This window comes from Xiphophorus hellerii, chromosome 1 (genome assembly GCF_003331165.1).
Source record: "Xiphophorus hellerii strain 12219 chromosome 1, Xiphophorus_hellerii-4.1, whole genome shotgun sequence".
In the NCBI taxonomy this organism is placed as follows: Eukaryota; Metazoa; Chordata; class Actinopteri; order Cyprinodontiformes; family Poeciliidae; genus Xiphophorus; species Xiphophorus hellerii.
Genome location: NC_045672.1, coordinates 9651976 through 9669589, shown reverse-complemented (window position 1 = coordinate 9669589; position 17614 = coordinate 9651976). Strand labels below are relative to the sequence as shown.

The 17614-nt window shown below is 42.1% G+C and overlaps 2 protein-coding genes across 2 annotated transcripts; both read right to left on the bottom strand.

Annotated features, from left to right (window-relative positions):
* Positions 1-1600: 1600 nt before the first annotated feature.
* On the bottom strand, positions 1601-6225 carry LOC116721649 (uncharacterized). The gene is made up of 4 exons (XM_032565513.1): positions 5158-6225; positions 4189-4244; positions 3402-3749; positions 1601-1853 (listed from the first exon to the last, which is right to left on the bottom strand). Exons 2-4 carry the CDS (start codon positions 4238-4240, stop codon positions 1609-1611), a joined length of 645 nt encoding a protein of 214 aa, XP_032421404.1. The 5' UTR covers positions 4241-4244; positions 5158-6225; the 3' UTR covers positions 1601-1608.
* Positions 6226-8914: 2689 nt separating this feature from the next.
* Positions 8915-16978, bottom strand: wdr6 (WD repeat domain 6). The gene is made up of 7 exons (XM_032565365.1): positions 16863-16978; positions 16506-16598; positions 15428-15571; positions 12369-14883; positions 11235-11312; positions 10730-10846; positions 8915-9871 (listed from the first exon to the last, which is right to left on the bottom strand). Exons 2-7 carry the CDS (start codon positions 16573-16575, stop codon positions 9058-9060), a joined length of 3738 nt encoding a protein of 1245 aa, XP_032421256.1. The 5' UTR covers positions 16576-16598; positions 16863-16978; the 3' UTR covers positions 8915-9057.
* Positions 16979-17614: the final 636 nt, after the last annotated feature.

Sequence of the window (17614 nt, the reverse complement as noted above, 5' to 3'; positions counted from 1 at the left end):
TAGTAAAAGTTCCCAAGATATGGTGAAAGGCAGCTTCTTTTCAAAGCACTCATTCAGTACCTTGCATCAAATGAGGATAGAAGTAAATCTATCTTTCTCCCCAGCAGGTGACAGACAACCCAGAGTAAAGAACCATCCCAAGTTAAGCTGATCGGCTGAAACATTTCCTCCTCCAACCTTCCCCAAATGTCCAAGCTAACACAATGCCTTGGAAAAGCAGTCACGCCCCTAAAGCTTTGACCAATCTTGCCATGTTTCAACTGCAAACACCACCGCTGATGAGAAACATGGTGGTGGCAGCATTGAGGATGCTTTTTCAACTGGAGCATGAATCTGATAAGAGTTGCAGTAAACATGGAAGGAGCTAAATCCAGGGTAATCTTTAAAGAAAGTCTGTTCAAAGATGCATGAATTCAAAAAGACCATGGTCCTTCTGATAGGACAATGACCTAAACATTTCCAACACTACAATAGTTGTTTTGGTGGAAAAATATCCATAACTCAAGTAACGAGTCATGAATCAAAGTGCAGACCTTGTGAAAATTTGTGGCAGTCTTTGAAAATTGCTCCTACTTGTTGCAGTAACTTCATCTACAGGCAGCTGGATGATGATGAACACTGACTTCTGTTGTCAGATTGTCACCACTGTTTCACCTCAACAAACGTCAGGCAGCAATGACAGGATAAAAACAGACTCCAAGCCAGCAGAGCTCGGAATGTCTGAAATGGTCTAGTTCATAAGAAAAGGTTAGTCTGACCAGGAAGAACCTGCTTTTAGAGTTCCTTCACCTTCTGCAAAAATGACAAAGACTTATGTTTCAACTCCTGACCTGGGACATGCACCTGTGCATCATCCCAAATTACTGCCAGATTCTGCTGTTTACTATAAGAACTTCAGATTTCTATTTGAAATCCCTGGTCATTTTAAATGCAAACATTTTCTTTGCTTTGCTAATTGTGAGGATTTCTTTGACGTACCGCTTCACAACACAAAAAGTAACTTTGAAAGAACTGAAGCGAAATCAAAGGAGCATGTGAGCAATATAGAAAAATGTCTAACATAGAGAAACCGAATCAGTACAGTGGGTTCACACATGTGCCTGTGGTAGTGCATAGTTCTGTTGCGTAGTTCACACACTGAACTACACAAGCTGTTACACGTGAATCAGGGAATGAGGAAGACAGCCTTGAACTCTGCACACTGATGCCATTTTATCACTCCTTTCTTTCCCCTTCAGCAGTCTTTCAGAACCAATGAATGGCTGCATTATCCCAACTCAACTTTCAGGGATGTTTGTGCGAGAGTTGCAGAGGCAGACAAAAAGAGAGTGAGGGACTAAATGAGAAATAAATATGACATTTTGAGTCTATTTTAAGGTATTCCATCGGAGGGATTCACGAACAGCAGCAGTTTGAAACCGTTTCATCCACTCAATAGGTTTGTTAATGGGTATTTTACTGACACCAAAACCCGAGTAAAGCATGCGAGACGCAACACAATGTGCACATATGATGGGAGTTAAGAGTTACAAGTTCAGAGTATTCATTGGTTTCTTAAGACATCACGTCACCACCATTAATTTGACAATTCAGACATTTAGATTTGTTTCACAATCCTTTAATGCAAGAGTGTATCAGTAGTGTATCTGCTTCAGCAGCTGAAAGAGGTTTCTGGCACGTTCTGCCCGACAGTGAGGGGAATGATGTAGCGGCAGCTCGAAGAAGGAAAACGTGAAGCTTCGAGAGAAGCTGAGCTCGGTGATTGGATTCAGCGGTGGCAGGCGTGGAAGGCGAGGAACCTGACACTGAGGTATGACCCTGCCTTCTCGCCTGCAGCCTTCTGCCCACTCCACCTACACACAAAATACCAGACAACTTTAAAAAAAAAACTGTTTAAGTTACATTGATCACATCCTTCTGTTAACATGTGCAAGACATGTCTTATTGACCAAAGTATTGAGACTTTTCATGCTTTCTGGTGAAGCTACAAATGATTCACCAGAAAGCTGTTCACAAAGTTTTAATTCAGCTTAGTCCAAATATACTTTATTGATTCCAAAGGGAAATTGGTAGCCTTTGGGGACTCCTTTGTGGAAATATTTGATCAATATTCTTACATGGCTCACAGTTTTGTCTTTAACTCCTCCCTAAGGTGCTCCAACAAGGCTGATGTGAAGGGTTTGGGTATTTTCTCCATAGTTAATGCACTCATTATGTTCTTAAAGACCTTGCATTTCAAACTGGTGTGCAGTCATGTTGGAATGAGTAGGAAGCATTCCCAAGGTGTTTCCACAGAATCAAGAAAATGTTATCCAACAAAATGTCTCGGTTAGAGGAAGAATCAAGAGCTCCTTTCCTTGGAGCAAAGGCGTCCACTTCAACCAGCCCCACCTTTTAAAAAAACAGAACCTCTACACTCTGCAGAGTGGTAACAGAAAATGTGGCTCTCCAGGCAACCACCCAACCCAGACCCTGTCCATTGGACAATATATGAAGCTCTCTTAGAAGTGTTCTTGAGCTAATCTGAAAGCCACATCAACATTCGAGAGATCTGAGATGCATGTGAGCCACATTGTCCAGACAGCCAATGCGAAAACTGGACTCTATAATTTGTTTCTACTGGATTCTTAAGGACCTCACATCCTCTGATGTATTTCCCTCTCCAGAGGTCAGAGGAAATGGACTCAAAGCAGAAAGATATGTTTTTACAACTGCATGCAAATACTTGGTGACACAGAGTAAACTGCTTGGTGGGAAACTGTGTTTACATCAGACTGTTTTGTATGTGACATCAAGCTGAAAAGTTTGAGAATCGGTGCAACCAGCCGCAAGGACACGCATCAGTCAGACTGCCACTTTGTGCCACACTGCAGTGGCTGCGCTAGTGGAGAATAAATGGGGCTAGGTGCCCAACTCACTTATCAAACTTGCCACCATCCACTTGGACTGTGGCAAATGAAGGAATTTGTCACAAGAAATGTATGCAATTAGTAAACTTATCTATGAAATCTCAACTGTCCGCGCAACTGATAAAATACGCACAGTATCCCAAGTAGTTTAGCAAGATACCAAGAATGTAAATAAAATATCTTTGAAGATAAGTTTAGCAGGGAATACATCTCACAAATGTTCTTATTGTATTTGAGGTTTCCTATCAACCTCTGGACTTCGCTGAGCTTCCTCGTTTAACAAATGTTTGTAGAGGAAGTCTACATTCCCAGGTGGTGGATACAAGTTGGAACGTTTTGGATTGTCTGAATTTAATGAGTCGGCTGCGTCACAAAATACTTTTGGGAATGTGACGTAGACACTTGAAAGCTTAAAGGCATATTTTTCTTATCCTTTGCATCAATGAAAAGAAAGGAAATCAGACATTCTTTAGTAACAGTCTGATAACACACCTGTGTTGTTCCGAGGGATCAACAGGCATGGAGAGGAGATTTCGGAGCTGAAACCTGAACATGAACATTCATCGTTTTCCTCTTCCTCCTCATGAGGATTGGTAACCGTCGGCTGAGGACCAGGTGGGAGGGATGGGGGTCTTGTTGGTGGAATTGCTGGGGGGGTTATGGTAAAGGAGGACTCGGAGTGAGCAAGGCCACCCCACGGTGTTACGTTGTCTGAGAGGAGGATGGAAGAAGGTCCTGGGTGATGCTGAGAGGAGGACGAAGTCTGGGGCTGCCTGTTAGCTTTCTTTCGATTCGTGAGGTGTGGTTGCTGGAGAGCAGTGGAATTAAAGGGAGGTGGACCTGTATGCATATGCACAGAAACACAGAAGAGAAGGAAATGCTTTTAAGATATATCCTTGAAGAAGTTACATGCAATATGTGCCGTGGTGAGTTATTGTGAGCTTTTTCTCTGCATTTCGTTTCTGCCAGAGTTTCAGCAGGAATCGCAGGAATGTTACATTTAAAATCCATCCTCACCACTTTCAAGAAATTACTGTATAATCAACATCATGCAGTAATTTGTAAATAACAGATGTTGGTGCTGAATATATGATGAGTTATGATCTAAACCCCTAATTAGGTCTGAAATGAAATTTTTCCTTAAAAGAAAAAGTAGACACAATGTATTCATTTTTATGAGACTGTTGTTGTGAGCCTCATATTAGACTGTTAGATTCACAGACAATTCTTGAGCTGAACATCCTGCTCTGTGTTGAAATCTCAGCATAAAAAGCGCTACCTGTTCTGCTCCCAGACGAACCAATGAGAGGCATTCGTTTGCGAGGCATCATAAATCTGGAAGCCAGAAAGCAAAATTCAATATCACTTTCCAAAGCCATTAGAGGTTCCCTGAAAACATGCCATCAATTTACGCTCCATCATTACTGACATAACAGACAGAAATAGTTCACAGGCACTAAAATACAAAACATCAAGGTTGTAAAGTAAAAATTATATTAACTTGTAACACCGTGTTCTTAGTTGAAATATACAGTTATTGTGGCTTTTGAGGAGGTACATCACTGTTTGGTTCTCTTAAGCTGTGGATAATGGCTCTTTAAATGGAAATGAAAAAAAATTAAATAAAATCAGTTAAATAGATTCCCTCCAGGATTTAATTTTGTGGGTAAAAATATTTCAGTTTGGTTAGTTTTTTTTTCTAATAATGAATGATATATTTTTCACATCTGCATTTTTTTTAAAACCTTTATCTGATATTACAATTTGTTTAATAATTTCTCAAAATGAAGTTAAAAAAAAAAGAAGAGAAAAATCAGTAAGGGCTCATGTTGTTTTCCACAGCGCTGTTGTTAATGACATTGACAGCCATCAAGTTGCAGCTTTATGTCATGAATATTCTCTCATAAAACAATTGCAGTCTGTTTGCAGTGGTCTGCATGAGCCTCTTGACATTTAAGCTTGCAGGTTGATGTGCACGGGATGCTCTTTAAAGTCTTTGCAGTTTTGCTCTCAAGCTGGGCTTCCAATGTTTTTCTGGGGGGAGATGGAAAGCTGGGAGATGAGGAACGGCCATTACTGTGTCTGAAACCATCCTGATAGCGAAAACAAATCTACTTTTGTAGAAAGTTGACATTTCTGAGACGGACTTTGGGACTAAGGTTAAATAGAGGACACAGCCAGGAGACAGTGACAGGAGCCTCTGAGTGGGGGGGTGTTTGTGTGTGTGTGTGTGTGTGTGTGTGTGTACCTCTTTGAATGATGCAAAATGTCGCTCGTTCTCCACTTTTGACAGCTGCGCTCTTATGCCTCGCTCTCATGGGTGATGCCAAAACATCCTTCACGGGAACAGTTCCCCTACTGGCACTTCATCACTACAGATGGTGATGATTTCTCAGGCTCTATTCCATAAGTTATTTCTTCTCTCCACACATGTTGGAAGGCTGAAAAAGGACTACACAACACAGCCTTCTCCTAAGCCACAAAACGAAAAACAAACACAAATCCAGGCCTGGGCAAGCATCTTCCTCTGCATCCAGTCCCAAAATGTCTTGCTGATTTTTTTTTTTTCTATTCCCTCTATTTTGATGCGGTTTCCAGAAAAACAACTGGGACTTTCAGTGCAGCAGGAAACTTCTCCACATCGACCTCTCTCTTCTTAACATCACGTTTATGTTTTCAGCTCCCCACCTCCTCACTCTTCTCCCATCCTTTCTTTACTTTATGTATGATAGAGCAGAGAACAAAGGGCACTAAAGGAAACCGGATCCAAGGAGCTTTCATCAACTTTCTCTTCATGTCCCTCCTCCTCTAGAACCACTTGGCCCCATTTTCTCCGTCACTCAAGCTTCCCCTCGCGTTCTTTCTCCTCTTTCATTCTGAGTGCAGGTTAGTGAGATGGGCACGAGACAAAAAGTAATTTGAGATCAGAATAAAATATTCATATATTCATGAATACCTGCAGCCTGTCTGCTCTAACCTCAATAAAGCCCCCCATGCATGCAGATAAAGTGGCATGGAAATTGGCACGTAACAGGGCTCCAGTGGTTAAAACTCGTCTTATCAAGAGCAGCCAAATGAATAAAAGGGCATGTACTGTACTGTCACTTTTGTAACTTTTCCTTTTCAGTTGTGTTCTGGTTTATAGCTTACTGCAGTTCTTTCAGTTTCAATGTCTAAAATTGAGTAAGCGGTAAAAAAATAAACGGAAGGTTGAAAGGCAAAAGAAAAAGAAAAAGACCAATCACAAAACAGTTGTAAAAACAACCAAAAGATGAAGTGGATCATGTTATGTTTGGAAACATCTGGACATCAATGGATGTCAAACCAGTACAAAAGAAGTGAAGCAATTTATCTAGTTTCAGTTTTAGTTCACAAAGTGAAAATGTACATAATGTTCCAAGTGAGGAAGAGGAAGTCAGAAGAAATGTTGTCTGAGGGCAGAGGTTTGGAGACGTAACAAACCGACACCTTTAAAAAAGATTTAAAAGCATTCTGTCCCAGGCCCAGTATGTTGATAATTCAACACAGGCTGTGACAAGAACTGTAGCTTGAAACACAGCGTTCAGATTGGTATCGTTTCTGCTCCAGTTCTGACTAGCATTGTTGTTCCAGTGTAAAAGAGGCATGTGTCCGACACAATCCTCCTGACTCTCTATAATAGGCCTAACCATAGAATGATTGTCTACGTTTTGCATATGAAGGTTTAACAACACTTACAGAAATGAAAACAACATAAACTATATAAATCTGCTCTTGAGGCAGGTTTTGTCACCACTAGCCAACACTACACATGTAACAGATGGAAGAAAAGTAAAAATACTGACATATTGTCAATCTACAATTAGGATGATCTAATTCATTCCTTTGAAGCGATGGCCTGTTTAGGACTTTCATCCTTCTGAATCTTCACAGAAATCGCTGTTGCAGTGTCGTAACTGTTATAACACTTATGACTTTTTTCTTTTGAAAATTCAGTGGTGCAAAACAAATACATGACAAATCAGTATATTGATGAGTGTTACTAACTTTTGTGGAAAATTTAGAAGTTAGCAATGCTGTTTTTCACATGACGACCTCGAGGTCAGCTTCTGTCAACAACCCTAGAACTGCTTTGCTTTCCAAAAGAGCAAGCAGGGAAACATTTGAGCGGAGCTTTATTAATAATTCATAAACTAGTTTATGCTGTGCCTGTTGCTGTTGAGGTTAAATAAGAGGGGGATTGAACTGAGCTAGTTTTTAAGGAGAAACCTATGCCACGCCTCCTCCACTTTTTAATCCTAAACCCCTTGCTTGCTTCTGACACAAGTCTCGTCTTTTGCAGGTTTTCTTCCTGTATTGATCCCCTTTCATTTTCTGATCATCTCTGATCAGTTTTCCTGAAGACATATTTAGAGCATGATGACATCACTGTTTCTTTGTGAGGAAAATGTGTTAGTGGCGATTTGGACTTAGTAATCTAGTTAAGTTTTAACAGAGGGGGACTTTCTTTATGTCCTCTCTATGTTTTGCAGGCTCTACTATGGGCCTGCAAAACCAGTTATGACACCACAAAATATCCACTATAAAACTGCGCTCACACAGAGGTGACGGTTTGAAATTCCTAGCAGATGACTTTAAGTTACCATATGCCTGTGTTCACCCTCTTATCAACAGGCTTCGACGTTTAGCATGACGCACACGAACAAGGTTCAAGCTGTCTCACACCTCATGTGACGCAGCTACATTTACATTCTGAGATGCACAGATACAAGATATATGCAAAAGTCTGATTTTAATAACACAAATTAAATAAGAAGACAATGGTTTGCACTAACACAAACACAGTTTATCTCCTAGTTAGGGGATTTTTGTGTTCTCTCCTAACACAAAAAAACACAAGAGTTTACTCTAGAGACTAAGAAATAAACATTATGTTTTGTGTTTGCAGAAATTATGCAGGACTCTCTTTTGAATGACGCCTGCATTAGTTGTGGCCTTGAGCTGGACATGTCACTGGTTGGTTTTGGTATTTAATATCAGGAATGGATGGATGATGCATTTCTGTGTGCAATTTCAAGGGAACTGTATGTTTTCCTAACATTTAAATAGAGTAGATTAGCTATACACAGAATGCATGTCATGCAGTTCTGGATTTGTTTTAATTAGGACTAAACACAGTCCCAGAACAGCCATAAATGAACAATCTGGCATCATTCCCTGGAACATACCACAGATGGGCCAAGATAAATTTTAATAGGAATTTAAAAACAGCCAGAAAATTTTGAAGCAGCTCTTGATGAGAAATGTTTGTTGTGCTTATTACTGAAAGCAAAGGGATCACTTGGAGCACAAACCACATTTTACAAATTAGACTTGCTGGCAAAAATCCAAACCGTTCAGGCTTTTGCAGTAAAACCAGTTATGTAAAACTAAAATTACTAGGATGATATTCAAATTCAAATCTGAATCCAACTTTCAAAGACAACTAGTCTCAAAATCCATTGAAGGGTCTGATTAGAACCAACATTTAGCATAAGCATTTAACATAAGCTATATTATTTACAGGTGAGCCTCATATTAATCGAATGCTTAATGCTTCATTTCAAACATTTGTGAACTTTCCACTTGAAAAGTGTTAAAATTCTTCAAGAAAATCCTGCCAGAAGCTGATGTCTGGTTATAATTTTTGCAGCAAAGCAAGACAACAAAAGAGTGCTACTAACCTCTGGACATGCTTGTTATGGAGGAATTTAATAATTTTAGGAACAAATTGTCTTTCATTTGATAAAACCTTATAATATTAGTTGTGCTGATTAATTTAATTCATCTACTAGTTTGTTTAATTTGCCAATAAATCTAATTGGTAGTTGGGGTCGAATCATTTTTAGCTGAGCTGTACGTACAGTACTTGGTAATGTATTTGCGTTAATTCTGTTAAAACTGTTTCTAAAACAGATTCCCATCATCTCCTGTTCATCTACAAACAACACATTGCTTTTGTGTCAAAAAAACTAACGCACAAGAAATCTGGAAAATTGGTGACCTTTAATTAAAAATGGTTTGATTTATAAAACACCAGTCAAGATAAATATATCAACAAAAGTCTTTTAAAAATAAATTATGGACTGCTTTGATCCTCTGACTGCATATTTGGCTTCTAATTCCGAAGTTACTGTTTCTCTTTCCACGTCTCTGCATCCATCCCAGCGTTCCTGAGTCGCAGAAGCTGGAGGCCCTGGCCGCAGACCAGGCTCCATCCCACCTTCGCCGTCTTCTTCCTCTCCTCACAGGAAGCTGTGCTGGTGTCTCCGTCCTCCGCCGGATTCCTCGGATCATCGGTTGTCTTTTCCTCTTCGCTGGTCTTACAAACTGGGTCAACTATTTCCTTCAAAACTGCATTCACCCGCTCAGTCTCAGACCCCATCATTTCATCCACTTCTTCCTCCTCCTCCCACACGGCGAGCCCCGTGGCATCTGCAACGTGGGAGCACAGCGCCCCGTTGTGGCTGATGTCGGTACCGCTGACTCTCCACAGACAAACCCTCTGATCAGAGGAGGTGGAAACCAGGAGGCCGGGGCTCAGGAGCTTCAGGGCGGTGAGGGAGGCAGCGTGAGCCAGCGGGATGCTGAACTGGGAGTGCAAACGAAGCTGAAACTGGTTGGAAGGATTATCCTGCGCGGCATGATCATCACTTATCTGAGAAAACCCCCGGCTCCCCACAAGCTCCCCGTCTTCTGGGTGCTGCGCCCTCACTGTGGACACCGTCAGCTGCCCGTCATCTCCTCCGCTCGCAACTGTTACCAGGCAACCGTCCTCTTGTTGTCCCAGTATCTCCACCCAAACAGCCAATGAGTTGATGCCGCTCTGGTGGGCGGGGATGACGAGGCAGGGGATTGAATTCTGGGCCGGTACGGACAGACTTTCAGTCAAACGCCACACTGCGATGTTTCCGTCTGTGGCTGCGCTGAGCAGGAGCCTGGACCTGTGGGAGGGAAACACATTCCTGCATCACGGCTAAAAAACGTCTAAAACAGGCTTTTTAAAAAAATTTATAATTTATACATTTACACTTTCGGGGGGATTACTGTTGGAAAACTCATGCATGAAGAGAGAGAACATGCAAACTTCAAATAGAACGGGCCTGGCGGAGATTTAGATCAAAGAAATTTCAGTAACATTTTTGATGGGGTGTGCATAAGACTGATAAGACACTGTCATAAATATGACATAACACCTGTTATGAACATGAAGAAGTCTTTATGAATGTTTATGACTGGTGTCATGAAGTGTCATTCGGTAAATAATGACAGTTTTAATAGAAAGTTGCTTTAAAAGCTGCATCTAAAGTCCATAAAAAGTGCCAACTTTGCATTATTTGGTAAATAAGTCCATGTTAACAGGGTTTCATTGATGACAGTGGCACTGGTACTCCAGTGTATTTCAGTTTATTATCTTTTTTTCTTTTTATCAGAAACCAACTGATTTGAATCAACTATCAATTCTACTGCTGATCACCTATAAGTTAGGTGCTTATAGTTGATCAGCGATTAAGCCGTCATTTGCTAAAGTATATTTACCCAAGCAGTTTGTGGAAATGTTTCTATCTATATGTAATATAATATATGTCTGTATTTCTTTAGGTCCCGTGGAATCATGACAATTCACAAACGTCTGGACCCAGTTCTTGTTTCAAAAAGTCATTGAAGTTGTTTTGTCATCATTCCAGACTGAAGAAAGCAACTGTTGAAGAAAATCATTACAAATACGATATGCATGACAGTGCTGAATGTATGCAAGCATCTTACAAATGTAACTGTCCATGAAGCAAAGACTTGATCACCTGCTGCCTTTGTCGTCCTGCAGGCTGCAAGTGGCGACACAGAGAACACAGCGCTGGTGGTAAAACGTCTCCCACAGCAGGTCGATCTGATTTTCACCTTCATTGACAGAAAACAATCTGGAGAAATAGCAACAAAATAATAGCAAAAACTGTGTAAAACACGAGAACAGCCAAAGCTTGTACAGATAGTTGGTTGGTTTTATCCTAATTCACTGATCCCAATTGTGTGTGATTGTTGTGCAAAAGCAGAAGAACCTGCAGGATTCCCACTTCCAAAAAATTACAACATTCAAAACTTTTCCAGGCTCAAATGATCACATCCAAAATGTTTGTTCCTCATGTTTTCCTGGCAAAATTATTCAAGCTACATATCTACAAGTCCAAACACTGCAAGGCACTATTTACTCTCTTGATTAAGTAAAGACACCATACCGACCCATCTGACAGTCATCAACACGTTCAGAAACATTACAGCACTTAAAAAGTCTTCAGCAACCAGACTAACCTGAGCGCCCCGTCACTGCAGGACAGAGCCACGAGGACGCAGCCCGTCTCTTCCTGCAGAACCTCTATGGACATGTACCTGGAGAAGGCCAAACCCAAGAGGACAAACTTTATCCAGAACAACAAATCTGAAGAACAAATCCATTCATTTTCATTTGCTTGAACACATTTCAGCCCCACATCTTTGAGAACATCTTTCTGTTCTGGAAGCGCCTTGTTGTCCCTCCAGAGTGAGTAAAGTAATGAAGTCAGGTTGGATAAATCATCAGTTAACTGTCTGACCAATCAGAGGGCTGTTCTTAACGTGCTAAGATGAGAGTGGAGCTGAAACGGTTAATCAGATTAATTGCGACGAATCAATTATTGAAATGACAATTAACTAATTCATTAATTGATTAATCATTAATGGGGATTAAAAAAAACCCACTATTTTTTGCTCAGAACAGTAATTAAATCAAGACTGTACAAAAAATCTATCCATTTTGCATTTTGAGATAAAGGAATAGTTGCATTGTTTAATTATGAGTCATGATGCAGACATGTCAAGATTTTGCTCATTTTTATTATTCTGTTCAAATTCTTGTTAATAAGTTAACTGAGCATAAGGAACTGAAAAACATCCCTTTAGTCCGTTTTAACTGGCGCCATCTGGTGGCCACAACTCAATCCATCCATTTTCTAACACCCTTGTCCCTAGTGGGGTCAGGACGGGTGCTGGTGTTTATCTCCAGCTAACGTTCCTGGTGAGAGGCATGGTCACCCTGGACAGGCCATGGCAGGGCAACACAGAGACAGACAGGACAAACAACCATGCACACACACACTCACACCTAGGGAGAATTTAGAAAGACCAATTAACCTGACAGTCATGCTTTTGGACTGTGGGAGGAAGCCAGAGTACCCGGAGAGAGAACCCAGGCATGCACAGGGAGAACATGCAAACTCCATGCAGAAAGACCCGGGCCGGGAATCAAACCCAAGGCTGCTACCAAGTGCACCACTGATCAGCCCCATAACTGCATAAAATGAAACTGCACCTGGCTAGAATAGTAACATGGCTCTGCTACCAGCACATTAAAAAAATAAATAAATGGATTATTCTCAACTCAATCTAAATTATCCTATCCAAACTTACCTTGACTCTGGGTCCATTTTCACAGTTTTGTGTCGATTCCGCTTCTTCTCCCACTGCGCGTCCAATCGGTGGCTCGCTACCTGGATCACCTGACAATAAGGAGCCAGTCTCTGCCTGTCCCAGGCGACCAGCAGCCGATTACACTGAATCTGAGCCCGGCCTCCGGCGGACAGTACCAGGGAGGAGAGAGTGTCTCCCTGTGGCCGAGTTATCGCCGTTGCTGTTCGCACGCCTGATATGTGGTCGGTAAGAACCGAGAGAACCTTGATGATCCCAGAAACTGGGTTTATAGCCAGAACCGCTAAGCTAGTGTCCTCCCCTCCTGTCACCACTACCTCCCAATATGATTTACTGCTTCCTGTACGTGCGTGGGAGTCAATTCCAGTCTCTTCTATCCTTCCCAGCCTGCACACACACCAGATCCCCCTGCCATGTATGCCCTCTCTCAAGCTCCATCCTCCAGTTCTCCCTGCGTCCCCAGCACAGCTGAGCATCTCCCCTGGGGGCTGGGAAGTCAGGACGGCCCCCTGCTTGATGAAGACCAAAGCTCCCCGTCCGGGCCAAACCCCTGTGTGCGAAGGCCAGAGACTCCAGGAGCGATGCCCGCCACCACAGGCCACTGCCATCAGCCTCTCCTGTCTCACAGGATCCCACACCACAAAGTGGACAGCGTGGAAGCCGGCGATGACGAATCTGGCCTCCCTTGGCTCCTCTCCGATCGCATTTTCCGGTTCCTCTCCTTTCTTGATTTCAGACTCAAGAATGAAGACTCTCTCCAGCCACTCCATGCCCCGGCAGGCCCGTTGGACTCTGAGCACCTCCAGCCGAAACTCGCCGTCTTCATGCTGAGTCCTGAAGATCCTCACACAGCCATCCTTCCCGGTGCTGTAAAGCAACCCCTGGTATTCGCACACCGAGGTCACGCCGTGTTTCCCGTGCACGCCGAACAGACAGCTTAGAGGCTGATGTGTAGAGTCATGCCCTTCTTCCTCTTTCCTCTGTGAGCCTTCACCGAGTTTCTCATGATCGGTTTGGTTCAGCTCAACGTTTTCTTCTTCCTGATACAACAGCAGTGACCCTCTCCTGTCTCCACACACCCACAGCATCTTGTTGGAGTGAAGCCGGAGGCGAACGGCGGCTGTGAGCCAGCGCTTGGAGCAGAGAGGGAGGAGAAAAGGTGGAAGAGGTTCCACACTTATGACTAATGAGCAGTTTACAGTCATATTTACCTCCACACACCAGCGACAGACAAATCCTTCGGCACCTGATGCGAGTAAATACAAATTATCCGTTTCCTTTTTCCATACGATACTATGGATCTTGCCTGGTCTGCCTGAAAGACGAACACCAGACAGAGGATGGGAAGTGGGAAACACCTGGATGGAGCCGCTGATGTTCCCAACAGCACACAATGTAACCAAGATAGCTGCATTTCTCACTAACACAGTCACTGTCTCCATCACACAATATGATGAAAACTCAGCTGGGCCTTCCCATATCGTCTCCCAGCTCCCACTGCTGTACTGGCAAACTGTCCCTCTGTCAGTACAAACCAAAAACTGACTCCAGTAAGTCTTTTCCTCTTCTCCTCCCACTAGACAAACCACTTTCGGAAGAGCAGCATCTGGAAACTTCAGGTCTGTTAGTTTCTCTTCTAGGCTCTCTTTCTCCTCACTATCTCCTACTTTCCACAGCCTAACCCCTCCATCTGCTCCTCCTGTGGCCACCCATCTCTCACCATCTTCTGTTCCCCCACTGACCGCTAGGGAACGCACCCCGCCCGCGCGGTGTCCCTTCAGTGTGCGAATCACCTTTCCCCCTCCTAACAAGTCCCAGACTAAACATGCGCCATCCTCCCCTGCGCTGAACGCGTACCTGCCTGAGAGACGGACCGAGAACACTCTGGCCTGGTGGCCGTACAGGACCCTTAAACACGTCGGGTTAGGTTCTCCACATTTCCCTCCAGGGCCGCCCAAGGCACCGACACCCCAAACCCGAATGCTGCGGTCATCTGACGCCGATGCGAGGTACCCGTTCTCCTGGAGGTAAGAGATGCTGAAGATGACCCCGCTGTGACCCAACAGTCGGCACTCAATTGGAGCCTTGTGACCAGAATTGATCATTTCATCACCCCGACCAGGCTTCCAGATGATGATCTGATTGAAAACAGTCCCACCAACCAAGACGGTATCCGCCCAAGAGTCATGCACCAGAAGAAGGGCAGAGTACAGCAGACAGCCCTCCAGGCAGGAGCACTGAACCAGGGTGCTCCCTGTGGTAGAGTCCAGGAGAAGAGCACCGTTATGAGCAACAGCGACACAGAGCAGGGACTGCTTGTCTGAGGAGAGCCAGCGGACATCTAGGGCCCAGTCCCTGAGGTCCAACAGGGGCCCCAGGGCCTCCAAGCGAAGAGTCTCCGCATCCTGGCACTCTAAATGAAGCCTGACGAGCCTCACTGCCTTTCCTCCAAATATGGCGAGGTCGTAGAAGTTGCTTGTAGAGGCAGAGTTCTTCTCTAGAGATCAGAAATAGACAAACAGATCAAGACAGCTGCGAGCTGGAAGGGAGTTAACTCTTTTTACAAGCAATGAACAAACATATTACAAATAGCCCCTCCCACAGATAAAGATTAGAGATACACCAACATCAGCCAGAATTTCCTTAATCAGCAAGTAAAACTTTTTGAAATTAAAAAAAAAAAAATCAGACAAACAGATGCTTCAATGGCTAAAGAGGGATAATCTGACACACTTATATCTTTGTTTTTTATTCCTTAGAGGAAAAAATTAAACAAAAAACAATAAGTATGTGTCAGAACTGGCAAAAATTACTGCATCTCTAATAAAGATAGCATCACTTTCACCATTTATTTTCAACAAGGGCAAAAAAACTGATTTGTTTTAGGCTCAAAACAACATTTTAAGCCAAAAAAATGTGTAAATGTTGTAAGTACAACTTTTACACTTATTACATTCAAGTGCAACATTCCTCATTAGATTCAGAGAAAATTTGTTAGTGGCAAACCAATTGCCTGCTGTGTGAAAATTAATGCATAGCACCTGAGGCGGTGGAGCTCTGTGTTGGCACTGTGTCCCGGCTCCTCACTCTGATCCCATGGATTCTGTAACCTTGCAGGACACTCAGCGAGGCACCAACATTTGGACGGGGCAGGAGACTGTACACGGACAAGACTGGTCCTTCACCTGCCATGAAGAACAACGGGAAAATAGGCGTAGGAGTGTGCAGGAGTCCATTAAAAAAAATAAGAAATACATATAAGTGTGTTATATTTTTATTACCTTGAGTTTTTGCAAATCATTTACCTTTTGCAAAAAATAGCAGTTGAAATGCTAGTCATCAAAATCAATACTGACATTATTAAGATTTCATAATCAAGTCATTATATTAAGTTTTGCTCGAACCTCTTTGCTCATCAGCTTCTCAAGTTTCTTGGTTAATTACCTGAGCCACTTTATGTCGTAGTGAAAGAAGAACGCTGCCAACTGATGATATATGGTTTCCAAAATTATAAGTAAAACTCTAAAAAGAAATTAAGAGTTCTTCTATATTCAACCCTGATGACTCAATACTCAAACCACCTTTTTGCAACAGATATAGCTGCAGGTCTTTTGGGGTTTGTCTCTACCAGCTGTGCACACACAGAAACAGAATATTTTTGACAATTATTCTTTGAAAAACTCAAGCTAAGCCAGTTTGGACAGAAAGCATGCAGGTGTGAAGAGCAATTTCAAGTCTTGCCACTTGTTCTCATTTTGGTCTGGACTTTGACTGGGCCATTCCTTTGTAGATATGACTGGATGTTTAGTTTTGTCCCATTAGAAGGTGAACATTCAATCCAGTATCAAGTCTTTTGCAGCTTTTAAACTGGGTTTCTTGCCGGACTGGCCTGTATTTAGCTTTATCCATCTGCTTATCAACTCTGACCAACATCCCTATCCCCGCTGAAGAAAAGCGTCACTACAGCATGCGGCTACTACCACTCTTGACCGTGAGGATAGTGTGTTCAGAGTGATGAGCAGTGTTTATATTTTTATCTTATTTTTTTATTTAATCATACCCAAAACCATGTATCATTAATTGAAGTGTGTGGTTCTAACGTGGCAGAATGAGACTTACCTGTCAGCAGAAACTGATCCTGAAACAACTCCAAACCTGTGATAGGAGCCACCAGGGCAGCAGTCTCCATCTTTACAAGTTACTGTTTAGTTTCTATTAGAAAAAAAAAGAAACATTCTGTATGCTTCCTGAAAGACACAACGCTACTACTTAGAATTTGTATTTTTGACGATAAAGTGGGTTTGGTGGACGCTGAAAATGGATAGTGTGTTTGGCTCAACTTAGCAATGAAAACAACCCAACACGAAAAAGCGTTCAGTTAGCAAGACATGCTAACAGCAGGAGCACTTCATTTATATTTAATAAACAGAGGAATAAAATGCTCGCTTTTCGTATGGAATGATAATCAATGCGTACCTCTTTAAAGCTTTAAATACAGCTGAAACATGTCTCTGACTTGTATTTTTACATTGCTATTCAGTTCTGAGAACAGCAATTTTGTCTGCATGTGTTTCTGTACTACTTCCGGTCTAATTTAACCAATAAAACTACAGAATCCGATTTCTGAAGGCTGATTGGCTGCAGGAATACTGACCTGCGCTTATTGGCCAAAAAACACACGTGATAAAAGGTGAAACGTTGTGCTGCGTTGAGGTGTTTTCAGAAAAAATACGTTAGTTGAAAAAGTGAGTTGTTCACTGTAAGAAACACAGTTAAGCTCACATTATTTAAAACCTCTTGTGATTTTATAAAAAGAAATTAGTCTCAGATTGAAAATGAGGTGGCTTGAACTCTCAAAACAGTAAGAGATATGTCTTTTAAAAATTTTATTTTTACACTTTAATGAAATAGATGCAATTGCTATTTCTAGTAGTAGTTATTAATATTTACAGTTTTCTCAATAATTAATAGGAACATATTAATTACATTTTATATATTTCCCATTAGAGCAAGCAAAGTCTTATCATTGCTGAGTCTCTAAGGTTGGATTGGCTTTCTTGTCATCACCCAAATTTTTGGCTTCTTCCACAGATTGTTTTTTTTTATATATAATAAGAATAATTATGAGTGACTGTGTGTAATATCAAGGTGTTTGATGCATGTGGTTTTATTTATCTTTTTAAAAATAATGACACATATGGAATAGTTGAAATGGGTATTATGTTTTA

What these genes read in the sequence shown, in the direction of transcription:
- LOC116721649 (XM_032565513.1), bottom strand. Translation starts at nt 4,240, where the DNA reads ATGATGCCTCGCAAACGAATGCCTCTCATTGGTTCGTCTGGGAGCAGA. An exon ending in TTCGTCTGGGAGCAGAACAG is followed by an intron (nt 3,750 to 4,188) that starts GTAGCGCTTTTT and finishes ATATGCATACAG; the next exon opens with GTCCACCTCCCTTTAATTCC. An exon ending in GATCCCTCGGAACAACACAG is followed by an intron (nt 1,854 to 3,401) that starts GTGTGTTATCAG and finishes TTTTGTGTGTAG; the next exon opens with GTGGAGTGGGCAGAAGGCTG.
- wdr6 (XM_032565365.1), bottom strand. Translation starts at nt 16,575, where the DNA reads ATGGAGACTGCTGCCCTGGTGGCTCCTATCACAGGTTTGGAGTTGTTT. An exon ending in GGATCAGTTTCTGCTGACAG is followed by an intron (nt 15,572 to 16,505) that starts GTAAGTCTCATT and finishes TCTTCATGGCAG; the next exon opens with GTGAAGGACCAGTCTTGTCC. An exon ending in CAGGACGACAAAGGCAGCAG is followed by an intron (nt 9,872 to 10,729) that starts GTGATCAAGTCT and finishes TCCCTCCCACAG; the next exon opens with GTCCAGGCTCCTGCTCAGCG.